Here is a 15,820-nt window from a genome sequence, read left to right as displayed (position 1 = left end):
CTAAATGCGGGATGTATGAGTGCATTTCCTTCCTCCTTTCTGCTCTGCACCGTCTTAAAATTTACAGCCCAAGCCACAAACAGTAGATGAGATGCACATTGCTGTAGTTGTACACTGTTTATCACATTGTACTGACTGTTGTGGCTCAGGTGGGAGAGTGAGTCATCCATTAATCTTAGGGCGGTTTGATCCCTGCCACCTCCTCCACATTTCGTGTCCTTGACACCAAAATGCTCCAGATGGGCAAGCAAGTGCCTCACATTGCAGGTCCGCTGAATTAGAGACTTTATAAATACCTTTGTGGGCTGCATGGCTCTATAAATGGCTATGTTGTTCTGTCGGCTGGTTTAACCGCCACAAGATCCACACAAGAATATCTCCTTTTGGTTTGTCATTGACCTGTAAAGACTTATAGATTTACCCAAACTTAATTTTTATTACACACAGTGTCACTTTCAAAATGTTGTAACTGTAGTTATGAATCCATATGCTGAGCTTCCACAGTTTGGTTTTTAAGTAAAACCTGAACAGTGACCCTGAACTTGGCCATAGACCCATTATGTGCCTTCACTGGCTTGGAAGACACCTCCTCCTTTGATAGTTGTCTATTCAGGTCAGAAAGAGAAACAGAGAGACAAGGGAGAGAGCGAGAGAGAGAGAGAGAGAGAGCGAGAGAGCGAGAGAGAGAGAGCGAGAGAGCGAGAGAGAGAGAGAGAGAGAGAGCGAGAGAGAGAGAGAGAGAGAGCGAGAGAGAGAGAGAGAGAGAGAGAGAGAGAGAGATCCCACACTACTAAACACCAGATTGGCCTCGTCTGGCTCCTAGACAAGCTTTTCAACTCTTCTTTCACTCCTCTCCCTAAGACATGCTTTCTTCTCTCCCTCTAATCCGTCCTTCTGCCTATTTAGAGGTGAACAGCGCAGCATGAAAGAGAGAGAAAGTGTTTTTTGTGTGCTTGACGGGTAACCCTCGCCCTTTTGAAAAGGCAAACAGGGAAAAGCTGCCATTACTACTGACATGAAGGGATCTTAAGACAACGGCCTTTTCTGCCACTTTATTAGCATTGTAGAGACTAGTGCAGCATTGCTCCTCTTTCAACCCTCTCTTTCCCCATCACTTCTCTGTCCATGTTTATTCCCTGAGCCAGACATCCAAACACAAAGGAAAAGAGGCAATCAGGGAATTAATGGGGTTTCTAAGGGTTAGACTCGCCACTGTTTTAGCCGTAGTTGTACTCTTTTTGAAAACCTTTTCTTGGACTGCTGCTGAGGTTTTTGTTGTATTCTTTTTTCTTTTTTTTTTGTTGCAGATTACCACCTCTTTCCCAGGCATATAGATATTGAAACAAAAATAAGAGTAATGTTTGGATAACTGGAAGAGGAGGGGAGATTGTCAGAGGTCGCAGTCCTGCGAATTTCCCGTTCCGTGTGGTTGGGGGTGAGGGGGAGCAACTGAAAGGAAAAGCAGAGGAAATATGGAAGTTGAAAACATAACAAACAACAAGCATAATGTCTGGATGGAGAGTGGGGAGCGTGGGAGCTAAGGTGAAACGATTCTGATGAGGTGTGACGTCTGATTGAGGTGTGTGTGTGTGTGTGTGTGAGCTAAATATGTGTCCAAACAATGCTGCTATGTTGGGAAATGTGGTCATAAAAAGTTGGAATTAAAAAAACATTTCCGTTTACAGTGCAAATATAGTCTGTTGTAAGCGTGCAGACCTGCCGAATCACTCCTATAAAAAACAAACCTACCTTTTCTCCCTGGCTTAATGGTGCAACCTGCATTAGTCACTACAGTGTGTGTTTGCAGAAGACTGAGCGCTATAGCACCTTTCACAGCTTCATAGTGTGGACTCAGGAAGCAAACTGGCCTTATCGGGAGCAGACACACAAAGCTGTCCTGGCTGTGGGGTGGCGAGGTATGTGTAAGCGCATGTGTGTGTATGTGTGTGGAGCGGGGGGGTGACGGTAGGAGGCACTTCCTCCTATTCTTCTGCTGTTGAAGAGTTCCCATGAGCGCCCCTGCCAGGAGCTACAGTGTGGCCTGAGCAGGCCGAGCCAGCGCCAGTTTCGCCTACATGACGCCGCCACACACTCTCACACAGCCGATCTCAAGTGCTCCTGCGACTGCTGCCGTTCACGCCACAGAGCAAGAAGCTGGACTGTGTGTTTCGGGATAGAAACCAATTCGAGAAGAGAAGAGAGCGAAGAAAAGAAGAAGAAGAAGATTAACTTAGTAAAGGTTTAAAAGAAACAAGAGGACGACATGAAGTTGTGGTTGAAATAACAGGTACAGACTCGGGAATGTGCATTTGTGACTGGAGTCATTACTAAGGACCGTTGAATGGATAACACTGCAGTTGGACGTCAGTGGCAGAGTGACGCTAATTTCTCAGAAAGGACTGTTACCAAGGAAATTGAATCTAGACTAATTTGCAGGAAGAGGCCAGTTTGGCTGAAAAAAGTCTCCAAGGACACATTTGTGTCACACTCGACAGATTCCTGTCTGTTTTCCAGCAAGGTGAGATACGACATTATCTAGAGCTACAATTCAACTGGACTGTCGCTTGGAAACCGGACATTTTCAAAAGAAAACTGCAAGACTAAACACACCCACAGCCACTCTTTTTTTTTTTTTTGTGCAGCTGTCACTGTTGAGATGATTCATAACACACTTAAGTCCACCCAGCCATCGGAGCACAGTCCCAGGAGCACACACTCAGCCGCTCAAAGGAGGCTGTGGAGATACTCGGGGTGCAGAAGGGCCGGCCAGGTGGAAAGTCACCGTCGCAGCGTGTGTGTACTGGCTGCAGACTTGAACGCTGCAGAAGGAGGAGGAGGAGGTGGAGGTGTGATGCACACTATCCATGGGCTGTGCCACCTCTGCATCGGGTGTAGGCTGCCTCAGGTGTGTTACTGAGAGTAAAGGGAGGTGAGGGAGGAAGAGAAGGGGATTCATCTGGTGTATCGACCTGTGATTAGGAGACTGGGAGTATGAGAGTAACGTTTGAAAACAATCTTTGATCACTTGCTTTTAGAAATAATTTGCAATTCAATTCCATAATTTACAAAGCTGGAACACTGTGGTCAGCTGTCGAAAACAAAAGCAGTTTGTAAAAGATGTGGATGTAGCTTTGTTTGCACACATTTTGCTTTTACTGTACAGAAGAAAATGCACTTTCTGTCCATAACATCGTGAAAGGAATGATCGGCCGGAGATGTGTGTTTCTTGAGAGGGGAGAACAAGCTTTTGTGTCCTCTATATTATTTATAGTTCACATAGTGAGAGAAGGATAGCAGGGGAGGAGACACATATTTGCTATGATATGAGCTGATGCCACTCTCCTTACATAAGCCACTTTGTGCACATCTGAATTGCATGAACAATTAGTGAAATGTAATTTAATGGAACAGAATTTCATTGATTGAAGTGGAAGAGAATATAAAAAATACAATATGTGAGAAAATTTCAAAGAGGATAAACAAATGAAGACTGTGTGTGTGTGTGTGTGTGTGTGGGTGGTGTTCTGTCCTAGTCTCTGAACATACTCACTGGATAACATTGCCTAACCAAATACGTATATCAGTTGTGTGTGGTTGATGGATTTAATGGAGTTTATGGCGACCTGTCTGCAGTTAGTTACCTTCGAAAAAGCAGACACGTCATGTACTGTAATCATCAAATCATCAGCATGATTTATGCAATGTCTGAAAGGATAGTGGAGCTTACGTGTAAAAAGGAGGAAAGCTGTCTCACATGCATGAACACATGCTGTTCACACACGGGCCACAGGAGTTTCCTCCTTTGGGTGCATCTACATTCATTACAAAGTTTAAAGGATACATTTTGGTCGAGTCAGTTCCTCCACGTTCCCGCTGAGTGAATTATTTATTCATCAATAAGGCCCTGCTAATAAAATTAAAATATTTAATGCGTGTTGGGAACTTTTCTCATTATATTTATCTTCATTAATTTGCAGCAACACTTCTTAAAGTTCTTCCTTTAAAATAACATTCATGCGCATTATTCCCACACTTAGTCTCCTCTTTTCTCTCCCAGTGTGAAAATAATCCCTCTGCTTTCATTTAGAAGAGGAGAAGGGGCATGAGACCAGACCAGAGGAATCCAAGTGGTTGGACTCAACTATGCTTACAAATTTAATTAACGCTGTAAAGGCTCTGGAGTTTGGATGAATTGGTCCAAATTAGGCAGCTCTGAGACTTTCTCTAAAAAAGGACACAATGTCTGAAACAGCTTTTGACAAACACACACAGGCACTGATAGATAGACAGAGGGGCAGATGGATGAGGCGTGATAGATTGATGTCTCTCTCACTTCTGTTCATTTTGAGTCACACTCTTTGCTTTTCAATATTTCCGTTCGCATGTTTGTTGTTTGTCTTTCTTAATTCTAATGAAATGGTTATTTTTTTCATACCATCTGTTCTGGTTGTCTTTGTCATCGGCTCTGTCTAAAGTCCCACTGCCCTATTGGATCCCTATTTAATCTATATTTGATCTGTTCCATCTGTCTTCACCTACAGTACAGTCACTTTCTCTGTATCTCATTCTTTCTTTAGTTTTGTCACATAGTCAGGCTCGAGGATAATTAGGTTACATCTGTCTGTCTTCATACAAAAATAAACACACAGCTCAGGGCATCAATCTTAGCATTTATAACACGGTGTAATCAAGTTTCATACACGTCAAGAAGGGTACACGCGGACACAAACAGATGACGATCCTAATTTCTTTTAAACGGCAGGTAACAAAGTCTGCTGGCTTTCTCTGTAGCATGACAATTATTTTTGCAGCCGTGTCAGTTTGGAGATAGACTGGAACAGAGAGTCTTTTGAGAGACTGAGGGGTAAGGAAATATGGTAGAGGAATTATGGCCCCAGACCGTGTGACACAGGGCACATAAAATCATTGGACTATAAGAAACTGCAATCATACCCGACATTTTGGGGTCATCACAAGCTTCAGGCCCCTGAATAGTGGACGCTTTACTGCAAGTCGCTGCATCTTGCTCATGGGTAACACTACCAACATCCTCCTGACCAGGACTCCCTTGTATCTCAATAATCCCTTCCTGGTTTAATTTAGCAGCATGAAGAAAAAAAAAAAGCATGAAAAAAGAGAAATGAAATACACATTGGGGGTGGGGGGGGGGGGGCGGTGTGTGTTTTGGGCCCCTGGTTGTCAGCAGATTACATGGAAAGTGAAATGTTTTGGACGGAACTTTGTTGACTTTGGCTCAGGCCTTCGGGAACAGGTATAGAGTGTTTGGCGACGCAGGGGTCAAAGAGAAAGAGAGACTATGGGAACGAGCCATCACTATTGTCTGTGTGTGTGTGTGTGTGTGTGCGTGTGCGTGTGCGTGTGCGTGTGTGTACTTGAGCAGACGAACAATGTGTAGATTTAAACTCTATTCCAGATCCTGTCATGTTATTCAGACATAAGAGGCTTTAGGATCCTTACTATTCTTTGTAGAGCTGTTTAATTTTAATTAAGAACATATTCTTACAAAGGAATATAAAGACATGAAAAAAACTGTAATTTTTTTGCAACCTCGTGACAGATCACAGATTACTTTATAAAATAAATATACTTCTTAATAAATAATTACTTGATGAATGCATTTGTGCTGTTTTATCTTTGTAAAACAAATTCTTTACAGGTTTAAACAGTGTAGGTTTACTTTTCTCTGTATCAGTTGAACAGGCAGAAGCACACACACACACACACACACACACACACACACACACACACACACACACACACACACACACACACATATAATAATTGTGTTTCTGACAAAAAACTTTCTATATACAGTAGTTGTGAAATGTGTGTGTTTTTGTGCGAAAGAGTCTGTGTTGGTTTCCACAGTATTTCTTTGTGTGTTTTTTTTTCTTCTGTACACTATTCGGAAGTATAGGCCTGGATAAAAAGTGCTTTGGGTATATTCCCCAACTGCTGGACAAACAACTCCTTTCCTCCATCTCTTGCAGTTGTTTTTCCTACTAATGCTGCTAATTGGGTTCACCGGGAAACTGCTGTCAAGACACTTTTAATAGGAAGTAGAAGCAGAATACAAATCTACTTCATCATCCTGTAGGAAGGAAGTTGATTATTTTGACAGCATGCTACTTTTGGTTCCTCAGGTAATGAGGGGGAGGGGGGGGGGGGGGGGGGGGGGGGGGGGAAGAGAGAGCGAGAGAGAGAAAGAGAGGTCCTGTCTTCCTATCACAAAATGACTGTTTGTATTTGTCTTCTGCAGGTGACCATCCTTCGAGGAAAGGATGGATTTGGCTTCACCATCTGCTCAGACTCCCCTGTGAGGGTGCAGGCTGTTGATCCAGGCAAGTTTTGCATGCACATGCCTGTGAATGAAACTCATCTTTCCAGTGAGAGGTTGTTGTTTAAAGGTTGAGCTCCTTAGTATTCAGAGCTGTCTTTGGACCTTACATGCTTGAAGTTGGAACGATCTGTCTTTAATTTCTCATTTCAAATTGAAAGCGTTCTGATTCTCCTACCAACTCCCAATATTTAGAAATTGAAAACTCACCTTACACAAATGAACTTTACCAAAACGGATTGGATTGTAATACTGTCGGGCTCTAAGTGATGTTTTTAATTTTCACTTTCAGGTCTGCCAGCAGCACATTTCTAGTTTTAATAATATTCATGACCTGAACTTATCTTGAGAGTGCACACTGTTACACAACATATAAACTATATGGTGTTCAAAGCAGCCGGCTGAACTTCTTCTCAAGTCAGAAATTGTTTTTCCTGTATTCCAATTTAAAGGCACCACACTATGTAAATTATACTGTAACAGATTATATCTCTGTAAAGGTTGCTTTCTTTTCACATCGACTAACCTGAGTTTGGCATCTCATAAAAGTTTCACGTCACCTCTGGCCCGAGTCGTTGTTATTTAAGGAATTACCTTTTAGCATCGACTCAACTCAACTTTTCCTGTCTCTTCATTGTGGCAGGAGGTCCAGCGGATCAGGCAGGTCTGCAGCAGTTGGACACTCTCCTGCAGCTAAATGGTCAGCCAGTGGAGCAGTGGAAATGTGGGGACTTAGCCCACGCTATCAGGTAATGAGTCCAACATGCCGGAGGATTATAGGCTGATTTACACCAAAATGTTGGAGAATCTTTTTCACAGGCTCATCCTGGTGATTATCTAAAGTATTATTTAGTTTTAGGTGTTCATTTTGGTATCATGATTGACATTCATTCTAAAGTATGTATGACTGCCTGAACAAAACCTGTAGTGTATAAAGATCATTCATTGATTGGGAATTACATTAATTTAGCTGATGCCAGAGAGACTTACAATCAGTGAATTACTGTACGATGATTTATGAGGAGTCTACGTCATCATCTTAGTTTTATTGTTTTTGGTTCCTTTTTCTTTCCTTATTGAGTTTCCCCTGTACGCTTTTATATTTCAGTTCATTTTAAATAAACAGATGTACATAGATTTATCTCTTAAATCTTATATCCTATGGAATAATTATAGTTTCTGCAAATATTCCGCAAAGTTTTGAATTGTACTTGAAAGGATTTACAGCGGTCATTTACAGATGCATGTACAGTTGATTGACAGATTTGCAGTTTTCAAATGAATTTGAACTCAGATTTTGTTGCTCATTATCTTTCTCTCTCTCATTGTAGAAACAGTGGCAATGACATCATACTGGTGGTGTGGCGCACAGGCCCTTCAGCTAAGCCTAATTTTGAGGGCCTCATCCATCGGCCTTCCTACAAGGCGTCCACCTCAAACTATGATGCCCCCTCACCACCCACCCGCAGACGTGCACCAGATGTTGGAAGCAGCAAATCACCCCCAGCTGTGCCGCCTCTCCCAGCCCACCACCGTGCCACCGCCACCCACAGGCTGCTGGTCAACGGCTCCGAAGCTGGAAATAGCAGCGGCGTAGGCGTAGGGACCATGGGGTGGGGGGCCCAGGGGGGGTCGGCCGAGGAGCTTGACGGGAATCCGCGACACCTCCACCACCCTCACACTGCCACACTGAAGGGTACCAGGGTGAAGGCATCCAACGGGGACAACTACATCATCCTGGCCCCCATCAACCCTGGAAGCCAGGTACCGCAGACTGGTGGTGGACTGCATCTTCATCATCTTCTTCGTCCCCCCCATCCTCACCTCGGTCATATGGTGGCTCATCCTAGATATGTCTCCTTACCTTTCATCCCTGGTGCTGATAGATAGAAGGACTGTATATACAGTATGTCTGGGCCATTTGGGTTACTGCCGTCTCACTGATTTGTGCTTTAAGACATGTTCTGAACACAATGCATGCACTTCATACAGGTCAGTGCAATGTAGAGACAGTATGGGGTAATAGACTGAGAAGCGAGAGCAGACAATAACATACAATATAATATGTAGCTGTTAATAATATATATGTATGCCTGTACTATGTGAAGCTTTGGCAATATTTATTTCATTCTACCAACGAAGCACAGTTTAGGAAACCAATGCATATGTATCTGACATCATTTATCCTACAGATATCATATCTGTGTTGCGTGGCTTATACATCAGTATTTTAAAAACAAATAGTTTTGACATTTAAAAAAAGAGAAGAAATTCAACAAAAATATTACTGGTCCTTTTCTGTGACGGCGTATCAGAGCCATTGTAGGAAAACATATGTATTTACTGAGCCAGAGGAGGGGGGTTGTATTCCAGGATCAAGAAAAAACTTAAAAAGAAAATAATAATATAATAAATATACAAATTAACGAGAAAGAAAACCTTTCCTTCTGCAAGATTGGATCAACCTCATCAGCACAGACGCTGCATGTTAGTGAGGAGGTGCAACAGTATTGGACCATAGCTCATCCCATCAGTATGTTTTTTTCTTCTGAATAGAACCAATTTACGACGATGTATATTCAAAGTCCAGATGCTCATTATAATATGGGGCTTCTGGGCTAAAAAGTATTTTCTTGTTACTAATCGGATTGCAAAGTACAATTTGATTAGTTCATCCACTGCAAAAACTCCACTAGTTTTTTCTTCTTCTTGAATTTACTTCTATAATCTCAAAAATGATTTTTTTCTCTGTATATCACCCACCCCACCCCCCACCCCCCCTCGCCGGCTCCGTAAATGTATCCTTTTTTTTTTTTTTTACCTACGATGCGCAACCCTAATACGCCAGCATACATTTTTTAAATATGCAGTGTCGGTATAACATGTATGTACATGCACAGTATGACATGTATAGGACATTTTATACAGCATGTAATTATTTTTGCATCCAGTGACAACATGTATATGAGGTAAAAGCTTTGGTCATAAAAATAAAATAAAGCAAATTTATTAAAATCCAAAAGACTGAACTGAATTCCTCAGCTAACCAAACTGTAACAATACGATACTAACCCATTAACCGACTCAGGCTAACAAACATGTTGTTTGAGACGCTCTCCTCTTGAGAGTACATTTAAAATCTCTCATTTCATGATGTCTTCCTCTGTGTCCATCTGTAAATAGAAGCTGTGTGTGTGTGTGTGTGTGTGTGTGCCTCATGTCCAACTTCATCTGTGTATGCTTCTCAGCTTGGGGTTCAGTGAAGGGACATTGTAGTGCATGTCAAAGGGGAGTGTAAGTGAGCCGTGCCAAACATAGGATGAGAAGGAAAAACAGAATTCAGAGAAATCCCTGAAAGATGAAAGTGAAAGAGTGTAGAGTAGTCTCGTCAGCCTCTGGAAAAACATTGGAGTTGCATGCCAACATGGTGAACAAGCATTCACCTTCAAACAGCCACCGCTTCTATTCCAAACAAAAATAGGAGGCCGGGATTTTTTGAGATTGTGTGGTGACAATCACAGGGCTAAATACACAATACTTTAGGTTGAAGTGTTTATCATGAGAAGCTGGCAGCTGATGATATGTTTTACCATTGTTGTGACTTTCCATCTCCCGGCTCACCTACTGTTTTCACCTGAACAACATGTGACGGAGTGGCTATCTTTACTCCCTCAGTTGACTGTAATTTGTTATGACACGGTGACACCATCACTGCCTCGCTGAGTCCAAGCGCAATTCAAATGAGCTCAGCTGAGTCCAAGACACTGAATTCAATGTCATGTCAGAAAGTAAACAGGATAATATGAAGCTTGATGCCTGAACACAAACGTGTGGCGTAGCAACACAGAAACAGGACAAGCAGTGTGTCTCAGGGTAACCCTTCCTATCCTGTCTCACATCATAGAAAGTTAAGATCAGTATTGTATCAGGACTATCAATATATTGTATCAATTTAGTAATAACACAATGACAAACTTATGTCATTGTTTTAACATATCTTCTGGATTTATTCTCTTCCAGACGTAGTTTAGATTTCACTTTTCATTGTGCTGCAACAAGTATATTTAATATTAATGTCCTTTAATGTTATTCTGCTTTCAGATCTTGAGGCCTGTTTACCAAGACAACCAGGGGACATTAGGTAAGACTTGTACGTGTTCGTACTCATACAGCGTTTTCTTAAATGCCACAGTGGACTCATCCTGTTTTGTTTTTTCCGGAATCTTCTCATCTAACTGTAGGAAAAGTGAATACGCCAATTTCCCTAAATGTCAAACTGTTTTAAGATCACTGTGATCTTAATGAGAGGAGATTACTGTATGTAATCTGTGTCTTCACTCCCACCTGCTTCACCTTCTTCTTTTTCTTCCTCACAGCTGGCAGGTTATACCCCACACAGCAGGCCTCTGGTTCACAGCCCCAGGGTGGTGGTGGGGGTGCTAGTAGTGGTGGAGGAGGAGCAGGAGGTGGCGGTCTCTCCAGCCGCACTGGCTTCCTACGTCGGTCAAACAACTCCAAGACAACAAAGACAGCGTCCACCTCCACTAACGCTGGTGCACCCAACTACCAGCAGCAGAATGCCAACTTTGCCAATTACCAGAACTGTACCATTGTCCGCTCACACACTCCACACGGCAACTACGGATATGTCAAAGTGGCACCCAAGATCCTTATCTTCCCCATCTTTGTTCAGGTAAGCCAAATTAGGACCGAGCCAGGCCAGCTGTTTCCAGGGTTCATGCTAAGCTAAGCTAACTGCGTCCTGTCTGTAGCTTCATATTCAACAGACGGACATAAGAGTGGCATTTAACTTCTTATCAACCCAAAAATAACTATTTTAATAAACTTCTTTCTGTCAACCGAGAGCAATATGGAGAAAATAGCATATCAGGATACTTTTGTCCAAATACCTCGATATCATTGTGTTGACTATTGATGCTTTCACAAAATATTTACAAGATGGGATATTTGATAATCATCAGTAATGTGGATATAATGACTCAGTGGGTAAAAGCAGTTAATAGAAGAGCTAGTCTGGTTAATTCAGAAAATGACATCACTTTACTGTAACGCAGTCTGTAAAACCAGGAAAAGACAACACTAACGCCATATTACGATATCCACAATCTAATACGATATCTAGTCACATATCACAATATCGATATAATATCGGCGCTCCGCAAATGAGACATACACACTTTTCTTTCACTGTTGTAAAAAATCATTCTTCCTCCCAATCATCGTGAAAATAGTTAGTTTTCTTTCGCTTTTCTGCCACGTTTAGCGTAAACAACGCACCTCGCGCCCCATCGTAGCTGCTCCCGCTAGCTTGTCTCAGCGAAAAGGGAAATGGAGATTTAGCTTGCGCAGGGTCAGAGTTCATATATACATAAAACATTTTTGTTTTTTTAAATTCTATAATATTCTCATTTTAAAATAAAGAATAATTCAAGTGTTATTGATTTAAAACAAACAAACAGCAAAAACAATTAAATACACATTTTAGATGGAGCTTCATGGTGACTACTGCGGGCGACTCACGTGGCACCGCGTTGGCTACCCCTGCTCTAAAAAGACACACAGGATATGTAGGGAGCGAGAGGGGGGTGACATGCAAAGACCCGGCCGGAACTTGAACTGTGGTGTTTATTGTAGCGGCTATGTGGTATTCATCAAAGCCCAAAGGTACCCATGTGCTCTTAAAACCAGTCTTCAGTGGTCAAACAGGGGAATCCAGATATAATGGTGCAAATGATGGTATCATTCTGGATATGATGGTTTTCCCCCCCAGCACATTTGGGTCAAAGGGAAATAGACATTTGAGGTTTGCAGTCAAATACATTGACCTTTCTGTTTCTGTATAAATGAGGGCTCTACTTTGGTACGTACCATTTTAGAAATGCAGATTCTTTTTCAGTTTCTGTCTCGAGACTACAGCACTTGACAGTCAATGGTTATTTTCTCAGTTTATCTTTTTAATACAAGACAAGAAAATGAGGAACTGCATTGAACACGTGACGATGTTCTGTATGATCTGTCCAATTTGTATCTCAAAGTTTAGCTATGAGTAGAAAATATTTCATTACATATATTCTTCGTAATATGATAATTGTAAATGATCTTTTTTTATTATGATATGTGCACGTACTGCAACGTTATTATGTATGTCTTGGAGTCTTTTTGTCATTCAGTCGTACTATAAGATGCAGAGACTGTGGTGGTACTTCTTTATTCATGTAGAAACATGCAACCCTGACCCTACTTCACACATAATGCAAATGTTTCACATGCATATTGTATCAGCCCTTCCTGGACTCGAGAGGAAGTCACCTCCTCCTGCGACGCAGTTTCTTTTTAAGTGTCATTGTCTTACCATGCTCAGACCACACATATCGCCTCGCAGTTGCAGCTCGCGTTCTGTCTTCATACAATCAGTTTCAGTTGTGTTTCCCACAGTAGAAAGCTTTATTGTTTGGATTTGGGAGTCAAAAAATGGATTTGGTACTGCAACCTCGTGCTTTATTTTACTCGTCTACAAACAAACAATATTCTTGATTTTTATCTTGAGAAACACTTAACATGTATTCATGATTTTGACAATGAGGCTAAGGGTAATACTATGAGTAATATGTGCATGTGGTCATTGATAAATATCTCAATTATCAATGAATTTGCTTTAAAATGATGTCAAAAACGTAGTTTCTTAATCTAACTGTGTAATATGTTGTTGGTCTTTTTCCAGCCTCTTGACCTGTGCAGCCGAACTCTCATTTTATCCGAGGAGATGATACTCCATGAGAGCAAGCACCACTCGCTCAAGGTGAGTGGCCAAAGTGTGTTCGTGATGTTAACGCGTGTGTATATCTTTGTCTATGCGATGTAAGAATGTGTATGGATGGTCATTTCCATACATATAAAAAAAAAAGAAAACGCTATTTCCTCTCTCCTCCTCTTTCAGAGAGTTTTATATAATTTGATTGATACGGAAAGATTTTAGCCTTTTAAGATTCGCAGGAGACAAAAAAACTAGTGGCAAACATTTGGTTGGTTTGTCACGATGGTTTGTTTATTTTTGCCCAACTGGAAGTGACGGTTCATGGCCCCAACGCGTAGCTTAAGTCAAAACGTGTGTGTGTGTTTTAAAGTTATACATGTACATGGAAAGGGAGAAAAGGTGCAGAGCAGCATCCTGAGAGGAGATGTCTGAACGTCTCTGAAGAATTTGTAACTCCTCTGAACTATCAGACCCACGAGTCGATGAATGAATGAATAATTGATTAAGAGGAAGAGTGCCAAAGCTCTAACTGTGAAATTATGTTTGATGTATATATAAAAGAAAAACTGTAGCTCTTTCTTTCATGATCCTTTCACAATATATTAAGCTCACCTCATTCTGCATAATAAAGGTATCTTATACAAGTGGATTTATAAGAAATATAAGGATACTCATTCTATGAGAAGCTTCAGAGATTTAAAATATAGATTTGTATTCTGTAACAAGTACTTTAACGTTGTCGTCGTCAGAAACAAACTCATTAAAGCAGCAATGTATTATGTGCTCGTAGGGTTTAACATGTAAAAAGTTATTCTTCAAAGAAACGGTTAAGTACTGTATTCCTGAACAATGTCTGCTAATGTAATCTTATCTCATTAATGATATAATACTGTATCTCACGTAACATGAGCTGCTGTCAGCCACCTTAACATACCGGTATTTACTTTTCAAATATTTGCATTACCTTGATAAACGTGCAGCTGCATTTCATTAATCACAACCAAATGAAGAGACCACATGCAACGCCCTGCAACAACGTTCACAATGATAACTCTTAGTATATTATATATATATTATATTATATATTATAGTGGATATATTTCTGACATTTAAGGTGTTTTAAATCAGTGTTTCAAATGAGGGAATCGTGTCTGACATTGTGAAGATGTTTGTCACAATAAACACGGTAACAAATGTGTATTTGGAAAGAGAAAAGAAGGAGGCAGGATCATTATTTTTCGGGGAATTAAGTTTATGCTGCAGTTCTTTAATTTGCCCCGTCAGATAATCTTTTCGGTGCAGTGAAGTGCACTGACTGCTGGCATGGAAGGTAATCTGGCCTCTCTCTGGGGTCAATCATAAAACAAATATTTAACAGCCAGTGTTTGTCAGGAGGGAGTTTCTCTCCCTTCTGCTATATGCACGCTGTTTTTAATGATCAGTTAGTGTTGTTCCAGCTTTTACTCTTTACTCACCAGAGTCGTGTAAGTCTGCCAGGAGGCGAACACACAAACTCTATTGTCCACACAAACATTATGATATCTGAGAAAAAATAATGAGCACAACATCGCACTAGCTGGATTTAATCCAAAGTGACATGTGGACATTGAGAGGATTAAATAATAGTAATACTTCAAAGTGACATTTGGTCATAACGGATTTAAGTGGATTAAGTTGTATAAATACTGAATAAAGATATAAAAAGTTATTGATGCAACATTTAGCAGAACAAGTTGATTGTTTAATGTTTAGTTATCAAGTAACTATGCAAGTAATTACATGAATTTAAACATATAAAACCTTCTAATAATGCTTTTAACAGAGTCGTACCCTGGTGCTTTATGAACCTGCTATCAGTACTATTTTTATCAAAGAAATTAATATATAAATATAAAACAAATATAATAAGAAAATACAGTATCAAACATTAATTAAAGTAATGAGAGAAAGACATTGCTACCTTGACATTACGATCAAACAGAGGATAAGGATAAAACCGGATATTGGACACATAATACATATAGTAGTTATGTTTAATTATTATGTTGTGTCTGGTCACATGTAAAACAACACCAGGCTGACTTGGATCACATGACCTGGATGACTAAAAGGTTACCTCGACATTATTTAGCATTTATTATTCTCAACCAGACAAATGATTGATCGTTTGACTTAACAAACTCAGTATATATTTTAGGTTGGACATATAACCGTTGTTGGAACACTTACAAATGTTTGTGCAACCTTTTTCTGCACGTTTGAACTTTTCGCATCTGTCTGTCAATACATTTAAAGTATGTGTGCGTGTGTTTCTTGGTATGAAAACCTTTTTTTTTTTTTTTTTTTGCTGCTTGCCTCTCACTTGTCACTTTGTCCTTGTGCTGTATTCTTACTTACATCCTCTTCCACCCACTCAAACCTACACACACACATGCACACACTCGCACACACACCACATACTGGCCACATCTGAAATACCCATTCTGCTATCTCACCCTTTTTAGAAGAAGCTACCAAAGCAGAAGCATTGAAACAGTGCCCATCGACATGAATTACACTATATGACTAGTATGTGGCATAAAAACGTGTGTAAGCTACTTTTATCTATATAGGCTCTTTTTCTTTGTCATGAATTGTTCCTTTAGCATAAAGGCAGTCACGGGCTGCGAATCTCTTGGTCAAATCCC

At 40.7% G+C, this 15,820-nt stretch overlaps 1 protein-coding gene across 3 annotated transcripts in view; it reads left to right on the top strand.

The window, feature by feature from the left end:
- Positions 1–15,820, top strand: part of rgs3a (regulator of G protein signaling 3a) — a 129,363-nt gene that overhangs the window by 39,859 nt on the left and 73,684 nt on the right. Inside the window, exons 10-15 of one of the 3 annotated variants that reach the window (XM_029445068.1) lie at positions 6,281–6,362; positions 7,002–7,107; positions 7,690–8,122; positions 10,460–10,499; positions 10,735–11,051; positions 13,101–13,178. In XM_029445068.1, coding sequence (XP_029300928.1) covers positions 6,281–6,362; positions 7,002–7,107; positions 7,690–8,122; positions 10,460–10,499; positions 10,735–11,051; positions 13,101–13,178 — 1,056 coding nt within the window. Of the gene's footprint in view, positions 1–6,280; positions 6,363–7,001; positions 7,108–7,689; positions 8,123–10,459; positions 10,500–10,734; positions 11,052–12,739; positions 12,860–13,100; positions 13,179–15,820 lie in introns of those variants that run through there. The other 2 variants (XM_029445066.1, XM_029445069.1) reach the window with 2 other exon arrangements.

This window comes from Cottoperca gobio, chromosome 12 (genome assembly GCF_900634415.1).
Source record: "Cottoperca gobio chromosome 12, fCotGob3.1, whole genome shotgun sequence".
In the NCBI taxonomy this organism is placed as follows: domain Eukaryota; kingdom Metazoa; phylum Chordata; class Actinopteri; order Perciformes; family Bovichtidae; genus Cottoperca; species Cottoperca gobio.
This window is presented reverse-complemented; position numbering and strand designations above follow the sequence as displayed.